Source organism: Leishmania martiniquensis, chromosome 34, assembly GCF_017916325.1.
Source record: "Leishmania martiniquensis isolate LSCM1 chromosome 34, whole genome shotgun sequence".
In the NCBI taxonomy this organism is placed as follows: Eukaryota; Euglenozoa; class Kinetoplastea; order Trypanosomatida; family Trypanosomatidae; genus Leishmania; species Leishmania martiniquensis.
In genome coordinates this window covers 942,274-959,826 of record NC_090169.1, presented here as the reverse complement: position 1 = coordinate 959,826, position 17,553 = coordinate 942,274, and the positions used below count along the sequence as shown (strand labels likewise).

Here is a 17,553-nt window from a genome sequence, read left to right as displayed (position 1 = left end):
GTCGCCGCCGACAGCTCCAGGTGCATTCGACGGCCTTCTTTCCGCTTGCTGTATTTTCTTTTTTCTCCAGCCCCCTCGTCTGCGGATGGTGTCGCTTCTCCTGAGCACTTTGCTAAGATCAACGGTAGTTCCCATGACATGTACCTCCCCCTTCCCTCCCGCGTAATCGTTTCCTTTCATGCAGCATCATGGTGCAGTTTTTCAGCAACACGCGCGACCCACACAACGCATCACCGTATGTCGTTCCATTCCACTTCATTGGTCCTCATCCCCGCTCGAATCAGGGACATCACCATCGCTGTATGCAAAACTTCTGCGCGCTCTTTTTTTCGCTCACATTCCTCCGCTGCGGGGCATCAGTGGTAGTCGAGTGACGTACGCTGTATATGCGCGAGAAGATATGCGTGATCGAAACCGTGCACCGCACATCCCTCGAAAGCTTCTTCTTTCGTTCTCAGCACTCGGAGGTGCCCGGCCCCTTCATTGCGCACACACATTGGGCCTTCCCTCTCTGTTCGCTGCGTGTGCGCGCGTCGCCAACGGATGCGCTTCCATATTCACGCTTGCTTCGATACGGTGGCAAAGGATCTCATCCTCTCTGCCAACACATCTGAGAGCGCTGCCGTGCTCGTCGCAGACGGCTGCGCGGTCGAGCTACGCATTGCACCGGTGAAAAGCGACGCTGCCAGTTCAGCTGGTGCGCTGCCGGCGACGCATACCCTCACCGCATTGCCGTGGGATAGCAGCCGACTGCGACTTTGCGTCAACGGCATTGGCTACGGCACGGGCCCGCTAACGCTACGGGACGGAGATCGGATTACATTGCGCCCGAGTAGCTCCAGGGGGGCGGCAACGCTGTACACCTACACGATCAAGGTAGTAGCCACAGCAGCTAGTGTGGATGCACATAAGGTAGACGATGACGTCCCGCTTACGGCACGCGCCATAGCATCTGAAGAAAACGATCGACTGCACGCCATCATGTCCAACGCGGAGCACTATGCGAAGTGGAACAATTTTTACAGCGAACGGTTCACCAATCTCTCCACGGCTCGCCTACCGCAGCTCAACGGCACTCGTCCGAGTGGCATGCTCCACAAGTGCGTGTGTGGGTCCTATGTCGTGACAGAGGCGGGCCCTTCTGGCGCTCATCCACGCACGGCGTGCGCGCCCGACGCTCTGCAGAGTCCGGTCGTGTTGGACGCCAACGCCACCGTGAACAGTCAGCTTCCGTCTGTGCGTGCCCGCGTCCTTGTCACGTTACTTCCTAGCCACCCCCAAATACTGGAGCACGACTCCTCCGCAGCGCAGCCGCAGGGAGAGGTCGATGTACGCTTGCCAGCTGTCTGCTGCTGCTGCCCGTTCACGTCTACATCCTCCGACCCGGCGCTGCGGCGCTACACAGAGAAGTCGTGTTGCACATCAGCAGCGATGCCCTTCGAATCCGCCGATGAAGCTAACGGCTCCCGGAACGTTGTCAAGACGGCTCCGCCTTCGTGTGCAGATGCACCAGAGACCTCATGGGCTGCCTACGTGCACGCCCGCCAACGCGATTGGGGAGCGGCGCAGCGGATCAGCCATGCCAAGAAAGCGGCCGATGCACCCAGAGTCGATCCACTCGCGGGCGACGCCCGGCTTGACAGGCCGATTTCTGAGTTGTTGAACCGCATTAGCTTCTTAGAGAGCGCACTGATGGGGGTTCGCTACGAATGACCACCCCGCAGTCGTGGCCTTTCTGCGGTCGTTGTCGCGAAGCCCGCTGGTGGAACCGACAGATGCTCGAGCCGGCAACTGCGAGACCAAATTTTCGGTTGCAAACAGATGAAACGTCTGCGTACGCTCGTGGGCACAGTTTGCTGTGCGAAGTCTCCGCGTCTATGACGGCAGTGCGCTTCCCCCTCTCCTCTCCCTTTTTTCTCTGTGCTGTTTCTCTTGCCTCTGCCCCCGTTTCATCGCTTGCTCGACTGCTGCGCGATGGCCCCTCAAAAGATGTACAGGACACGCACACCCTGCAGAAGGATCAGAGCCACCTCTTTCCTTCGACAGCAGCACTTCCTTTTTTTTTGCCTGAACTCGTCCCTCTCCCTGCTTTTACCTTTACTACCTTCTATCTGCCACCCTGATGACGGGACCAGCACACGTCAGCGTGCGTGCATGCGGTATCGCAGGGGGTCCCGTGCCTCCCACCACCCTGAGTGGGAAAGCCAAGCCGCCCACCCCCCCTCCTATTCCCTCGCGCATGCCGAGTCGCTTGGGGTGGTGGCCCTTGGGGTGACGTGCCTACGGCTTTGGGGGGGCACGGAGGTTCATGGCTACGGATGCTGGTAGACAGGCCGTGTATGGCCTTGTGCCAGAGCGCCGCACGACAGCGTGCCGGCTCATACAGCCCGTGCAATGGGACAGGTAGCAACGCGACTGGGACGCATGTCAGACGGTTCTCACTGCGCGCTGCTGTAACGTGTTTCTGCCGCTGCCTTGCATCATACAGTCTATATGGGCCTGTGAAGGCGGGGTCGGGGGGTGAGGTGGGCGGTCGCACTCGTGGGTCTGTCTGTGTGGGTGTGTGGAGCGACAACGCCCAATGGATGTGTGGCTCTCTCTCTCTGACAGCGGCACACGAAACGGAGCTTCTCTGCCTGTGCGCTGGCGAAGGAGGAGAGCTAAACGTTGAATGTAAGTGAAGAAGGGAAGAAGAGAAGGCATCACGAAGCGAGAGGTGCAGATATCCTCTGCGTGAATAGACCGTTGTTTCGGCATGGGGAGGGTGTGTGGGAAAGCGGCGCTTGCATCCCCTCTGAAAGGACCCCGTGAAAGGAAGCGTGGCATCGACTAGTCGAAAAGCGTGCCTGCGTGTGCATACTACGCGTAATGCTTCATGGCGGCTCACCAGGGGACGCTAGCGGTCATCGACCTAAATTTCACCCTCTTGTTTTTTCTGTGCTGAGGCGTGTGTGCATGTGACATCCATATCGCCCTTGGCTCTCATCTGTTCCCTCACGAATGGTCGACTTCTCTTTGATGTGCGCTCTACTGCTGCTTTTCATGCAATTTCTTTTTGTTCAATCACTGCCTTCTTTTTCACTTCACATCACGTCCCTCGTGTGGGTCGTCACCTCCGCACACGCGTCTGAACATCGAGTCGGGCGTGGGCCATGCGTAGAGGGGGGCGCCTACCCGCTGCACATGTGGTAGGCTCTCATTTGGCGCTGACAGAGTACGGCGAGGTCAAGAACGTCAAAGGCAGGCGCTGGGGCGACTCAAGCCTCACACACATCGTCACCGGCTGAAGCATGGAAGAAACGACTTGGGCAGAGGGAATGAAGGCAGAGTGCGCTTGTCTCTCTCTCTTGTGCCCATTGACTGGCCCAGCTCCGGTGGCTCGCCACGGGTCATGGAACTCCTCTCTCCTCCTCCCCCCTTCACCTCTTCGCGCTCCCTCCCTCTCTCTCTTTCTCCCGTAACATTTGTTTTCGTGTTTCGCCTGTCTTCTTTATGACTCTTATGATGCGATGTTGGCCGGCACTTTACGCAGGAACGCATCCTTGAAGTACGTCTTCTTTCCCTTCCACCTGACGACGCCGGCTTCTACGCACCGCCACTTGTGCTTCACTGCGCGGGGGTATAGGTGGGAAGGGTGCGAAGTGGTGGGAGCAACTTTCCTCCCCATGCACCCGAAACCTCCTTGGCAAACGCCGAAACACAACGCTTGCACAGGGCTGGAGCGAGCGCGAGCCGAGGAAAGGCCGTCGCTCACACACAGTGAGCACTCCGCGTTTCAGAAGCTCGCTGTGCCGTGTCATAGCTATCCTTTCGTGAGGGCGTTGCGTTCACGAACGTGGGCGACTGCTTCTGTCTTTGCCTTTTTTGATTGACGCCTGCTGTTCTGGCGCCGTGCATGTCGTACTATGCGCAGAGAGTCAGCGTCGAGCTCGCAAGGTGGCGAGGACGGAGGATATGGGGTTACGGACGAAAATGCTCTGAGGCGATCGGCCCTCTTGCCAGCCTTAGTCTCTCCAGAGGCCTCTGGCATCGAGGAGCAATTTCCATTGATTATGCCTCCCATAGGCTCACCGGCCTCCTCGCCTCTGCTTGATCGTCGCTGCTCCAGCGCGCTTACGGTGGACGGGCCCGTTGGTAGTGCCTTCTGTGGAGCGGGTGCTTGCGCGTCGCCCCAGCTGCCGCCGGTGAGCTCTCGCGTTAGCTTGTCGCCGCCTCGATCCGCGCCATCTGGGAGCGGCATGTCGCTTTCCCCCCTTCGCGGCACGTACTCTTCGCTGTGCATGCCCCAAACGCTGTGCTCGGGTTCGCCGATTGGGTTTCCCATGACCTCAAGCATGCCGCCTTGCTTTCCCTCTCCCACTGCCGCTAACCATGCGGTGCTGAAAGCTGGGGCTCTGCCATCGCCCTCACACCGTCTACTGAGGCTTGCGCTCGGGGCCTTCTGCATGCTGAACGCGGCCATCGCATTCCTGTTCACATGGATGATGCGCACACAGCAGGCTAGCTTTGCCCTGACGGCGGTGAAGCGGCGTTGGGACCTCCAGGAGCGCTCTCACGCGACCTTCAAGGCGGGTGTCTACTATGTGTTCATTGGGCTTGTGCTCCTTGTAAACAGACTAAGCTCGCTCCTTTTAGTGGCGGTGCAACTCGGCGTGCGGTGCGTGCGGGCTGGGGGTCCATTGCTTCTTCGCTGGCTCGTGGAGTGCGCTAGGAGGTTGCCATACTCTAGGGCCTGCGGCCCACTGCTGCAGCGTTTTGCCCCACGTGTCGCCGGCGTCTCATGGGAGAACCACCGAGCGCTCGTGCGAAGCAGGGTGGTGCGGCCTCCTCGATCTCTTAGTGCTGCCGTTCCTCCCGTCAGTGTACCGTCGGCGAATCAGAGTCATGGACTACTGCAAAGGTCTGCAGGTCACCACCTGGGGCCCTTGCTGCAGCATTTGCCGGTTAGCACGCCGGCCGAATCCCTGGTTGATTCGGAGATGGATCGGCGGCTGCGTGCGGCCACCGCCAGATCATTTAGCATCCGACGACGCGTCGGGTGATGTTCTCGGCGCGCGCTATGCTCGCCGGCGTGGTGGTTTCTGCACGTATGTGCCCGGACGACTTTGACCACTTCTCAAACTTTGTATAGCGCACAGCTTTTCAGCGCATCTGCTCCTCTAACTACCTGGTGACGTTCCGTCTGTTTTAGTTAGCTCTCTCGCTAGCTCTTCTCGTCGACCCGAGGAGCGGCAGCTGCTGCCCTCGTGAAGGTGTCGCGGTCCATGTTTCTTCATTTTGCTCTCTTCTTCCGGCTCGCTGGCCTGTGTGGGTGTGTACGTGTCGGTGCGTGTCTTTGTCGGTGGCTCAGCGTGTATTTCCATCATGGAGTCTCGTGTGAGGGCCGGCGCACGAGCGTTGCCTCCTCTCGCTCACTCCCTGTGCTCGAGCACCACAGATTTTAGTCCGCTTCCTTTGGGCTATTTCGAGCAAGGGCTGGATGAGGTGGAGGGGTGAAACGGTGATCATATCTGCGCCTGAATTCGCCCTTGGCAGTTTTCTTCACCTTGTCGGCGATCCGCTTCAGGGCTGATACATGAGGAGCAGAGCACGCCCCATCGCACTTATAAAAAAATAGAGAGGAAGAGAGGAGTTTTTTTGAACCTAGTGGTGCGCGGCTCTTCTCTCCGCGCCTCCGGATTCATGGTTCAGCAGCAGGGATCCGTGGGCACCAGGAGGGGTGTGGTGGAAGGGTGAAAGGGAGTGAGGGAGCGCGAAGGCGACAGAGCGGGCACGCGAGAAAGCAAAAAACGCAGCGTGCCATCCCAAATACCCCCTGAAGGAGAAGGTAGATAGGTACCGCCTGTGCGCAGCAGCGACCAGACGGTGGTGCTCGCAGCTTCATGCTGTAGTACTGCAAAGAACACACACACACACACACAGAGTTCTGGTGCCGCACGGTGGCGACTGTGGCGCGGTGACAAAATGGTGCGAGTACACTGTCTTTTGCCCCTCCTTTGTGGAGGAGCGCCTTCGTGGCAGAACAACCCAACTGCATGCACCCAGCGTGGGTAGTGTTCTTGCTCTCTTCTGACTTTGCCGCTTACGAAGCTCACATGTTCCTCTTTGACCCCTTTAAATTCTTTTTGTTTTTCGCGCTCCCGTGGCACACTCTCCCGGCTGCGTGCATACCACATCGCCGGCTTACTGCCAACGGCGGCTGCGGGGTCTGCCGGAAAGGTCGGCAGCACTTCACAGAAAGCGAAAAGAAGTTTTTTTCTACTTCTCCCTTTTGCTCAATTTTTTTCTCTTCGCGTAATTTTACGTGGACACGGGGCGCGTTAGTCTGTGTCGCGCGCATACAAGCATACCGACGCGCACTATCGCTGCGTTCGTGCGCGTGTTGCCCGTTTTCCGTCCTGTGCCGCGCCTTCTTTTGTTTTTGTCCGTACTCCTTTCTCTCGCCCTTTTGCACGTGCCTTGTCCGTGTGCTGAGCTGTATCAGTAGACGAGGAGGAGCCCGTCGGCTGCGGGTGCGGCTGCTGCCTGCTCTCAGCTTTCCGCTGGCGATGCCGTGTGGCCTCTTCGCCCTTCTTGTTTTCGACTTCACTGCTTCCGCAGACCTGGGGCATCTTGAGAGCCCGCAATACTCGAGCACATACGGACAAACAAGCAAACTCACTCACATAAATATACACACACACACACACGCATTAGGTCACAGACAATTACACAACGGAAACGCTTCAGATTTTTTTTTCTTTCTCATCTCCAGCTTCTCGCGCTCGCATACGCATAGCGGTGACACCCTCCCCGCTTTCGCTTGCCATTTCCCCACTTACCCCGCCTCCACCTCTTTCTCTCTCTGTCTTACGCACAGATACCACCGGTTTGGTTTTGCCCGTTTCCTCTCTCCTTTGTTTCCTCCTCTGCGCTTCTCCATCTTCGTCTTCCTGACGAACGGCTCGCGTTGTGGCGGCACTGCTGACGCGGAATAAGCAGCAGCCGAAGCCGTCGTGGCTGCACCATCTGCGCTTTCGCCATCCGTATTCCCTCGTCTTTTGTTCTGCGTTTTTGACTTTTTTGGTGTGTTTCGTCGAGAGCCTCCTCGCACAGTCCATCCGGGCCTCCCCTTTGCGCGACCACACATTCGCGTCCAGCCTCGTCACTTGTTTCCCCCTTTTTGTCGTTCTCTCCCTCTCCCTCGCACCCCCTTTTTATGCGTTGTCATGCTCAGCTGCGTCTCGTCATTGTCCAACACCCCTTCGACGTTTACGCGAGCACACATACCATTTCACACGCACAAAGGTCTATCGCTGCCGTAGTGCACGATGGGATTAGGCACCCGCTCCTGCATGGTGTTCTGCTACCTGAATGCCTTGTGTGCGGTGCTCATTAGCTACTTGTTCAAAATAGGTATCAACTCGATGGCCATCGCTTCGGCTATCCACAAGTGGGATCGGCAGGAGAAGGCGCGGGCGTGTCGCAACGCAGGAATTCTGTACTTTATCGCGGCGGTTGCTGCAACGGTGAAGGACGTGATAGACACCTATCGTGAGCGCCGCGCCAGCAGAAGCGCTGACCAGCGCATGGTGGAGTACGGCATGATGGACAGGTCCGCGTGCTCGGCGGAGGCGATACCGCTCCTTGACCGTCGGGCTTACGTCCATGGTGAAGGTACCCACCACCGCAACGTCGCCAGGGGTGGTGGCAGTGGCAATGGCAGTGGCGGTTACGGTGGTACGCTTTAATAGGAAAATGCCCACACAGCTTGTGTGTGTGCGTCTACTTGAGGCGGTATCGCTGCTGCAGAAGCATATTTCTTCAACACATCGTTTTTGCCTTTCTTTCCGGGTTGCGGGCCTCTCGCTTGATGGCGTGCGTTAGCAGGGATGGTCTCATGTCTCTGTGTCTGTGTCTGTGTCTGTGCGTGTGTGTGCGAGCCGCGGCGGTTGTGACGCCGTGACGGAGAAAAGGCTACATGCGCTGATGGGCACTGGCAAGGCCAACAACATAGAAAAACGAGCGCAGGGGAGCGCAAACAAAAAGAAGAGCCTCTTTGCATCTGCGCTACAAGAGAAGCAGCGACACGGCAGGCCACGGATAGCCTTTGGTACTCTATCGTAGACACAATCATCTCTGAACTTCGTTTGTTGAGGGGGACATGGGGAGGGAGGGGAGGCTGGTAATGCTGCATGGCATCCGGCTTCTCAGCTTCTCTTTCGCGTCGTGACCACGTCGCGTGGCGGTGCGAAATGAAGGTTCGCCTTGACGGTGAGGTACGAACGGGGGTGGCGCTCGATTAGTGTTGAAAGACCGAGAAAAAGGCAGTCGACGACGGTGCTGGGATCGTCGCGTGCACGTCGACTGGCCGCGCTGGCCAGGATGCGCTGTGTGCCTTCTCATGCTGGAGTCCCATTCTTATGTAACTCTGAGGTACGCTCGCTCACCCTGACTGATACGCTCCATTGCTTTCATGCCTTTCCGAACCCTTTCATGCGTACCGAACCCAAACCACACTCTCTTTTGTACGTCTCTACAGCCGTCAACAGCCGGATTCGCCTCAGCACGGATGGCTACCTCAAAGGTTCACTCCCAGCGCAGCAAGAAGCTGCACCAGCTGGCCGCAAAGACGACCAAGGTGAACCGCAACCGCAAGGCACCTCGTCTTTACATGAAGGGCACGCTGGCCGGCTACACCCGTGGTCTGCACGGTCAGACAAAGCAGACCGCGCTGGTACGCGTTGAAAACGTCAACACCCGCGAGGACGCCACGTGGTATGTGGGCAAGCGCATCTGCTACGTCTACCACGGCAAGAAGGTCAAGCGGTGTGTGCGCTGGAGCAAGGCGCCCGCGCGCCGCAGCACCACTCGTGCCCTGTGGGGTCGCGTGACGCGCCCGCATGGTAACGCCGGTATGATGCGCGTGAAGTTCAACGGCGCGTCGGTGCCGGCGTCCGCCATTGGTCGTCGCATCCGTGTGTACCTTTACCCAAGCCAAATCTAAGGAGCCCCAAAGGAGTACGAGGAGGGCGACCGCCGCTGTGCTTTGCGTTGCACTTGTGTACGGCCTCTTTGTGAGTGTGTGTGTGTGGGAGGGGGCTTTTTGAGCGGCTTGGCTGACTCTCCGCAAGATACCGAAGGGGAAGGCGAGGGATAGATATGACTGAGGTTAGGAGTGCACAGTAGCAGAACGGCAGAGTCGGGGTACGTCATCTAGCGGCGAGCTCTCCCCCTTTCCCGATTCGTTGGAGTGCTTTGGCGAAGAGGCAATGACGGCTTCCGCGTAAAGTGTGTTGACGTTCGTAATTCATCTCGGTTTCCTTTTTCTTTTGGTTTCACATCTGCAACTCAGAAAAAAAAAGAATGCGCATCACCATCGACGTCACCCTTGTGACTCCGCGTGGTGATAAGAAAAGAGCGAGGAAGCGGGTGCCGTGACGTGTTCGCTTCTCGAGGGGGCTCCTATAGGCTGGCTGCACCGCCGGCGCCTAGGAAGGGCTCCTCTGTGTCGGCCCTGCCTACCACCGCTCAAGCGACGTCAAGCGCATACTTGCAGAAAGGGCGGGTGGCGCTTCGCTAATGAGTCGCCCCCGCCCTGCAGAGCCCGTGAGCGTGCCGCTCGCCTTGTGAGCCATGCTTTCCGCCTGTCGTGCCCTCTTCAGGGATCTCTCCTTTGCATAAGGGACTTTGCCGGAGACTTGCGCGAAGGGTCGCTGCTCGTGTCTCTTCATGTATTCCGTAGTGCTCCTGCTTGCTGTTCGCCCATTCCCATTGCTGATACCGTCGAACGGGGCCCACTCCGCACACACAAGAGAGGGCGATGCGTAGACCACGAATCCCTATCATCATCTTATGTTGTGACTTGCATCTACATGCATGCGGTGCGACAAACACGCCTTCAACTACAAATCGACATACGTTTCACCCGCACAAACACCAGCAAGCGGGCTCCAGTTTCGTTGGTGGGCCTCTGCTTCGCATAGGGTACCGCTTCCGGCACGGCAGCTTGCCGTTTTCTTATTAGAAGCGTGCTATTAGGCTGTGCGTGTGCTACGTGTTGCTGTGCTCTTTCTTCAAATCCCCTCGTGCTGCGGTGAAGCTACACACTGGGGAAAAAGAAACCGTCTCACCATCGCGTCCACACCATCCGTGTGTGAGCAGCGGCCTCGCTTTTTTTCGCTTCTCGTTCGGTGTTTCGCTCTTGTATGATTCATTTTTCATGGCGGTGACACAACCACACCGACACACACACACACGCGGTATACATCCACCCTGTAGAGAAAACGCTCGTTTTGCCGAGATCGCCGTCTTTCTCCCCCCCTTATCTCTCTGTGAGTGTGACGTTGCTCTTTCTCGCTCGTCTCCTTTTGGGCCAATGTGGTGTGCCTCCCCGACACACTGTGTTTGCCTCGTTCATCCCCTCTTCGCTACTCACTCGGCTTGCGCATAGGGGAACCGCAGAGGTTAGACGCCTTCTGCCGAATCGTCGCACGGTGTCTTTCCTTCTCCCCTCTGCCCCCCCGTGACAGGAGTCCGTCTCCTCCTAAGCATCTTTCGTGCCGGCGTGAGCGTGTCAGCTTCTCCTTTGGTCTCCCGACGCATCGCTTGCCCACCCCCTTTCATCACCTCTCTCCTGCGAATAAGTCTTTGGGCTTACTGAGCATGCTGCAGCAGGAGGCGTTTCGAATACGCAGGAAGTCTGGCGACGCCCCGGGTGGAGCCGGGCCAAGTTACCAGGACGATGCCGTTGCTATCACTGCCACTCCACCTTGTACTTCCGCCTCTCTCTTCGTGTCACCGCCAGACTTCTCAGCCTCGAGCGTACACTCCTCGACGGCGGCCATGGGGACCGAAGAAATCGCAGCGGCGCCTTCCGCATTGTCAACGTCGTCGTCCCTGAATGGTGAGGGGATGTTGCGCGGCCACTCAGCAGAACAGAGGGGGCTCGTCCCAACGACGTCGCAGCAGCAGATCTTGGCCGACCGCGCGCACGCTTCGTTTCGACGCGACCGCCGCCTTCAGCGCGGCCAAATACCTCGGCGGCAGACTAGGGCGCCTTCATCGGTGCCTCACTCCCCTCACACCTTGGCGGATTCTCCACTGTGGGCGGCACTGCCGCACTCGGTGATGGCCTGCAGTGAGGAGGCTTCCCCGCCACCACTGTGGCTCGATGACGTCGATGGTCGCAGCGACACATCTTCGCGTGCGAGTTCGTGGGCGTGCTGCCCTTCCTCAGCGATGCGTTCTAGTCCGACTCAATTCGTGCAGCCATCTGCTGCATCGACGGCAAGCGCCGAAGCGCCACGCGGAGGCGCGGCCGGGCTGGTCTACCAGCCACTCACCGCGGAGGATGACGAGGGTGATGTTGAGTACAAATGGCGCCTCACGGGTGTCTCCGCGGCGCGCTTCCAGCACCTCGTCACTCAGATGCAGTTTCGTGTCTCGGAAGGCCATGGCCAGTGCCTTTACCAGCTCGGGGTTTCCGACGACGGCACCCCCCGTGGATTGACGCGGCGGGACTTCGTCGAGTCCATGCAGACCATTAGCCGCATGGCCGCTCAACTGCAACTGGAGGCGACGCTTCTGCAATGCTGTGTAGTCACAAAGGCGGCCACGGCTCTGGCTGGGGGTAACGGTGCCTCCTCTAGCGACACATTAAGGGCCGCCGAGGTGAAGCGGCTAGAGGCGGACGACGACGAACCGGTGCCCCAGCCCAGCGAGCAGGACGAGGAGGAGCTGCTCTGTGGGGAGATTATGATATCGCGGCGCCAGGCAGGAAATGGCAGCCACGATTTGAGCGTCGCCTTCTGCGGTGCGGTCGGCTCCGGCAAGTCCACGCTGATGGCGGTGCTCCTCACGTCTCGCCTGGATGACGGCTGCGGCGGAACGCGGCAGTCACTGTTCAATCACAAGCACGAGCTCGACACAGGGCGGACAAGCTCGCTGGCGTCGCGGGTTTGGACCGTGCTGCAGGAACCCGCGGGCGGGGCGGAGGCGCTGACGCAGCCCGTCCGTGAATCTCACACGCTGTCGCCGACAGACTCGCCCGCTGCGGCGCTGTGTGGTGCTGCGGTGAAGCAGTCTTCCGTCTCGTCTCCTGCGGCGCCGCTGCCGCCGCCATCGCCGCCGTTCACGGGCGTCTCGCCTCGGTCCATCACGCTTCTGGACGCCGGCGGTGACATCACGAAGACAATGCTGTTTGGCCTCATGAGCCGCAAGCCAGACTACGTGTGTCTGTGCGTGGCGGCCGACACGGGGGACGTTTCCGACGCGTCTCTGTATGCGGAGGTGTGCTGTGCGATGAACACGCCATTTCTGGTGGTGGTGACGAAGAGCGACCTCGTCGAGGAATTCGAGCTGGATGGCCTCGTCATGGAGCTCGCGGTTGCGCTGGAAGTGGTGGGTTGTGTAGCCGAGCAAGTGGATTCGATGCTGATGACTGCTGCGTATTGCCGGGAGTGGCTGCCGCAGCACCGCGAAGCCGCTGTGGAGGGTGGTGTAGGAAGGACGATGATTGGTGCATCGACAACCACGGCAGCGGGCCCGATGAGTGCCGAGCGGCTACGTGTGCCCGTGTTTTGTGTCTCCTCTGTGCAGGGCGGGGAGGGTCTGGAGCTGTTCCGCAACTGCCTTTCCCACCTGCAGAATCCTCCTCCTTCGCCTCTCCTGAGCCCACCTTCGTGGGCCTCAAAGCCGCCCTTTGAGGTTCTCCTGGACTACGCATTCGCCGTCCAAGGGGTGGGGCACGTTGTGCACGGTCGCGTCGCGCGTGGCCCAGTGGAGGTGGGCTGCAGATGCTACATTGGCCCTGGCAGCGATGGCCGCTTCTACGCCGTGCTCGTGCGCGGCATTCACGTTGACGGTGAGCACGTGAATGAAGCGCAGGTCGGCGACGAGGCCACGTTCGCGCTGAACCGGCTGCCGGACGCGGTGACGGTCGCACACAAGGGCAAGGTTCTCGTGCGCCAGCCGGAGACGGCGGTGAGGTCTTTCCAGGCTATCGTTTCTGTCTTATCGCAGTCGATGAGCGCGCACATGGAGCCGATCATGTACACTCGCAACGCGCGACAGGCCGTGTGCGTGACTTCTGTCACCTTACCCGGCAGTGAGGAGGAAAGCGACGCTGCCGCCGGCGCTGGCCGCCGCGAAAGGGTGCTGGTGCATTGCCGTTTTCTCTTCCGTCCAGAGGTGGTGAGCGCCGGTGTTGCGGTGGTGCTGCAGTGGGCTCCGCGCGGGATTGCCGTTGGCCGTATCACGTCCGTGACGCCGCCGACAAATGATTGCACAGAAAGGAGCATGTAGTATACGACCAGCAACGCAGCGAACGCGCAGCGCCTCTCGAGACCGAAAACGAAGAAGAGTGCGTCCGCTCCTATCTGCCATTACGTGGAGGTGGGTTGCTTGTGAGGACGAGCCGGAGGGGCAGCAGAGAGGGGGATGAGGAGGTTTTAGTAACGCGGGCCAGTGCCACAACAGCTTTTTTCCCCCGTGGGGAGCGCGCGCCAACGAGCATTTTGCCGAATACTGCAGCTAGAAATGCTAGGCGCGACTGCCTCGGCGGCTGCGTTGCACCCGCCTCTTTTGCCTCATCCTCTGCGCTCATCTGAGTCTTACTTGCCCAGCTCTACTCTGCGTACCTGTCGGCTTGCGCGCCAACAGGAGCATACTCGCGCTGCTTACAAGCATGAACGAAGAAGTGTCCGTCGTGCCCAGAGGCATGGCGAAATATCTCTTCATTTCTTTGTTGGTCATCTCGCAGTGCTCCTCTCCGTCTTCACCTTTCACGTTTTTGTTTTGCATTGACATTTCTCCCTTTTCTCTTCGGTTTCCGTTTTCGCCGCTTACGCCACCTCCCCTCTCACGCACGCAGCAGCGGCCTGCGCTCTGCGAGAGGAGGCATGAGGCGTGGTGCCCTCTGTGGGCCTTTCTCTCTCAGTGTAGGTGCGTGTATGCGTGTCTGTGGAGGGCGCTGGGGAAAGAGACGGGCCACCACAGAACAAGGATGTGCTTTGAGATGGCGGTCTTTACCGAAATACATCCGGTGCATGGGCACTTCAGGGTGTGTTGCTGTTGTTCGTTCAGCTTTGCCTCCTGTATTGGGTGCTTCTCTTCGGTGTCTCTGTGCCTGCGCGCGGGGGTCTCGGCAGGAGGACGAGAACACAACGAAACTGGCACGAGCCCGATGACAACCGCAGGCACTTTCGTGACCACGGGTGCCTATGCCTGCCATCCTGCAAGTGTGCCGCACCTCCGAGGTCCAAGCTGGACCTCCGCACACACGAGGTGAAAGGAGCCGTTCGAAATAAAAGTGCGCCACGCATCATCACTGTTACTCTTCAACACACTCTCCTCCTTCACGTGCTGAACTTTCACTGTCGACATTACTCGTGCCGCGAAATGGACAAACAGAACAGGTTGCTCCTTCTCGCGTAGTGGGGTTGAGCCGCTGATGCGGATAGCCCAGCAGTGCGTTTTTGTCCTTTGCCCTCTCGAGCTTCTCTGGCAACCTCACTCATGATGTGCTGCTCCTTGATGAGGCCGAGACTTGAAAGCGTAGCGCGAGGGTTCCGCACTCGCCCGAAATCAATGTTCAGAGACTGAAGCCGGTCCTTCAGTAAAGTCGCGGACCTGCGGTGTAAGTGAAGGTTGCGGTGCCTGCGCTGTGGCTGGTGTGCTGCGCGCGGTTCTCGGGCCGCTTGTGGCCGGCGCTCTACCGACTGCGCGGCAGACGCGCCGCGATGCCCCGTCTGTGGCGGCGCATACGGGCACGCCATGTGGCCGCGCCCCCTCCTCCCCTTGCCTGTGACCTCGGTGGAGATGCGTGATGCAGAGAGCGTGCCCCCCTCTCGTCGACGGCAACATTGCACTGGAACAGCCCCCCGGGCGCGAAAGTGCGCGAGGACCTCGATGCCGAGCAACGCCGGAGTGCGTGTGGGCAGAGGGGGTGCGGCGTCTCCGACATCCTGCCGGGGTGCGCGGATGAGGCGGGGGTGCCGAAAGCACGACGAGGGCAGCGTGCGCTGCCGCTGGTGGAGGTGGGTGAGGGAGTGGTGCACGGCACGCCGGCCGAGCACGGGGTCTGCGAGGGCTGTGGCCTGGAGCTGGCGGGCGTCGTGCTTGTGCACCGTCGGCGTGCCGGCGGCTTGAGTTCCTGTGGCACCTGCCTCGCAGCAGGCATCCGAAGGAGAGGGACGAGGGAGGGGAGCGTGTCCCGGCGGACGTGCAGCTGGCTTGTAGGCCAGGCGGCTGGTGCTTGCGGTAAAAGGGAGGGGGGCCCGCTGCCGTGCGACAGGAGGGGTGGGGTGGTGAAGTGGAGCCGTTCGCTGAACTCTTTCTTCTTTCATTCGCTTCTTCGTCTTACGGCCATTTGCTCAGCTCGCGGGTGAGCGGGAGCCGCTTTTTTTTCTCGCTCCCGTCTGTCCGTCGGAGCGGAGTCTCGGCAAGGTGCAGCGCAACTGAATCGCTTTCGGTGTTCATGGGCTGCTCTATTTGGGTGGCTTACGCGTAGGGTGTGACGATGTCGCCTCCCTTTTCCACTTCTTCCTGCGATCGCCTTTAAGGACGTTGAGGGTTCTTCGTTTTTGTCCGTGCCAGCGCTTTCAGCGGGATCCAGTGGAAGCTTCTCCAGCAACTTTGTCCGTGCGGACGCCCGCGACGGTGCTGCCAAGCGCATGCGAAGCTATTTGTGGGTCCTCTCACTCAAAACAGAGGTAGCCGAGTGTTCCCGCCTCTCATCGTCGTGTGCGACTCCTCGTCCATCATAGCGACGTGTGGAGGGAGGCATACGTTACTCTGAACGTCCTTCGCCAGACGGACCGCGCAAGAGTATATGCAGACCACCACGAGCAGAGGTTTACGGAGCCCTCGAGCAGATGATGATGCTCCACTTTCCACCCGGGGTTATCGTGAGCCCGCCAACGCCACCATACAACTCGGTGGAGCCTCGTACTGAAACACCGCTATCGCCCGTGGAGGCAGCCGTTTCGCATGGGACGAGCGAGTCGAGACGAGGCCGCTGTGTGTTGGCCTGCCCCCCCCCCATTTCCCCTCGCCCCCGAGAGAGTTTTGGCATCTCGTTCGTGTGCTGGCACGCTGACAGGGAATACTGACCTGAAGAGCGTTTGATCGCGTCGATGCGAAAGTGGGCATCTCTGAGCATGAGTATCACCGGTGGGTCTTGACTCATACTGATGGAGCATGAATGGAGTGCTTAGCACCTTTTCAGAGCCCCACCTACAAAGGTCTGGTCCCTGAACGGACTCGGAGATGCATCTGCATCACCTTCGGAGTCGCACGGCAGCGCCTCTACTCCACGCTGCGTGTCTCCATTTGCGGAAGGGGAGGCTCGATGGGAAGGGCGAGGTCATCGTTGTTGCACGGTCGACGCTTTCACGTTCCCTACACAGGGGGCGGCCAGGCGGGGGGGGCGGAATTTTTTCACGAGTCAACGTTGCGGCTTCCTCAAAGTTGAGCTCGCTCAAGGAGTGATACCTGGTGCGGCGCCGTAGCTTACCGTCGCCGATTCGAGCTCTGCGGAAATGGAGCGCCACTGGAGCGAATCGCGGCACACGTCCCGAAGGCTCCCGAGGGAGGCGAACGCGGCCGCGACGCCGATTCGCGGCTAGCGTAGCGCGCTGACGGGTAGGTAAAAGGTGCTTTTGCACCGGAGGCATTCTGTTTTTTCCCCTTTTTCTTTTCATGACTGCTGAAGAGCCTCGGACTCGTTTGTGGTACGCATGCGTGCGCGGTGCTGCTGCTCGTTCCGCTCAGGGTGACTTTTCGCTCCCTTGCCGGTCATCCTCTCCTTTTTATGCACCAGGTCGGCGCTTCCCTCTCTGCTGCCCATTTCTTCTCGCGTTTCGCGCTCATGGTGGCAGCTGTATGACGGAAACACCATTGGAGGACAACAGGTTAGCTGCAGGCGCTGATTGAAGGCCTGCATCGTGTGGCGAGGAAGTGGGAGTCGTGCACCCTGGTCGCCGGCCATCGCTGTGGACAGGTACGACTGCATTCGCTGCGTGCGACGTGCTGCGACCCGTGTCTGAGAGCGGTTGCGCTTGGGATGGGCACGCACTACGGTATCGCAGAATTCCTTCTCATGGGCGCCACCGCTGAGGTGGTCCCTCACAGCAATCTTCTACCCGTCGCCTGTGCTATTCATTTCCTTCACCGAGCGCCTTGATGTCGAAGACTGAAAAGCGAATCCGCAAGCCTTTTTCTACGGTTTGTGAGCCTGTTTCTGGGCGCTTGTGTGTTTGTGGAGCGACAGCGCCTCATGGATATGTGGCTCTCTCTCTGACAGACAGACCCACGAGTGCGACCGCCCACCTCACCCCCGACCCCGCCTTCACAGGCCCATATAGACTGTATGATGCAAGGCAGCGGCAGAAACACGTTACAGCAGCGCGCAGTGAGAACCGTCTGACATGCGTCCCAGTCGCGTTGCTACCTGTCCCATTGCACGGGCTGTATGAGCCGGCACGCTGTCGTGCGGCGCTCTGGCACAAGGCCATACACGGCCTGTCTACCAGCATCCGTAGCCATGAACCTCCGTGCCCCCCCCAAAGCCGT

At 59.4% G+C, this 17,553-nt stretch overlaps 5 protein-coding genes across 5 annotated transcripts; all 5 read left to right on the top strand.

Moving 5' to 3' along the window:
• Nucleotides 1–543: 543 nt before the first annotated feature.
• LSCM1_02269 (uncharacterized protein) lies at nucleotides 544–1,713 on the top strand (the record flags this gene model as incomplete). Its single annotated transcript, XM_067319853.1, has 1 exon — nucleotides 544–1,713. One exon carries the CDS (start codon nucleotides 544–546, stop codon nucleotides 1,711–1,713), a length of 1,170 nt encoding a protein of 389 aa, XP_067175228.1.
• A 2,192-nt stretch (nucleotides 1,714–3,905) lies between these two features.
• Nucleotides 3,906–5,042, top strand: LSCM1_02268 (uncharacterized protein; the record flags this gene model as incomplete). The annotated part of the gene is made up of 1 exon (XM_067319852.1): nucleotides 3,906–5,042. One exon carries the CDS (start codon nucleotides 3,906–3,908, stop codon nucleotides 5,040–5,042), a length of 1,137 nt encoding a protein of 378 aa, XP_067175227.1.
• A 2,268-nt stretch (nucleotides 5,043–7,310) lies between these two features.
• LSCM1_02267 (uncharacterized protein) lies at nucleotides 7,311–7,730 on the top strand (the record flags this gene model as incomplete). The annotated part of the gene is made up of 1 exon (XM_067319851.1): nucleotides 7,311–7,730. One exon carries the CDS (start codon nucleotides 7,311–7,313, stop codon nucleotides 7,728–7,730), a length of 420 nt encoding a protein of 139 aa, XP_067175226.1.
• Nucleotides 7,731–8,551: 821 nt separating this feature from the next.
• Nucleotides 8,552–8,986, top strand: LSCM1_02266 (uncharacterized protein; the record flags this gene model as incomplete). The annotated part of the gene is made up of 1 exon (XM_067319850.1): nucleotides 8,552–8,986. The coding sequence occupies one exon, from the start codon at nucleotides 8,552–8,554 to the stop codon at nucleotides 8,984–8,986; it is 435 nt and encodes a 144-aa protein (XP_067175225.1).
• Nucleotides 8,987–10,644: 1,658 nt separating this feature from the next.
• On the top strand, nucleotides 10,645–13,284 carry LSCM1_02265 (uncharacterized protein; the record flags this gene model as incomplete). Its single annotated transcript, XM_067319849.1, has 1 exon — nucleotides 10,645–13,284. One exon carries the CDS (start codon nucleotides 10,645–10,647, stop codon nucleotides 13,282–13,284), a length of 2,640 nt encoding a protein of 879 aa, XP_067175224.1.
• Between the last annotated feature and the right edge of the window lie 4,269 nt (nucleotides 13,285–17,553).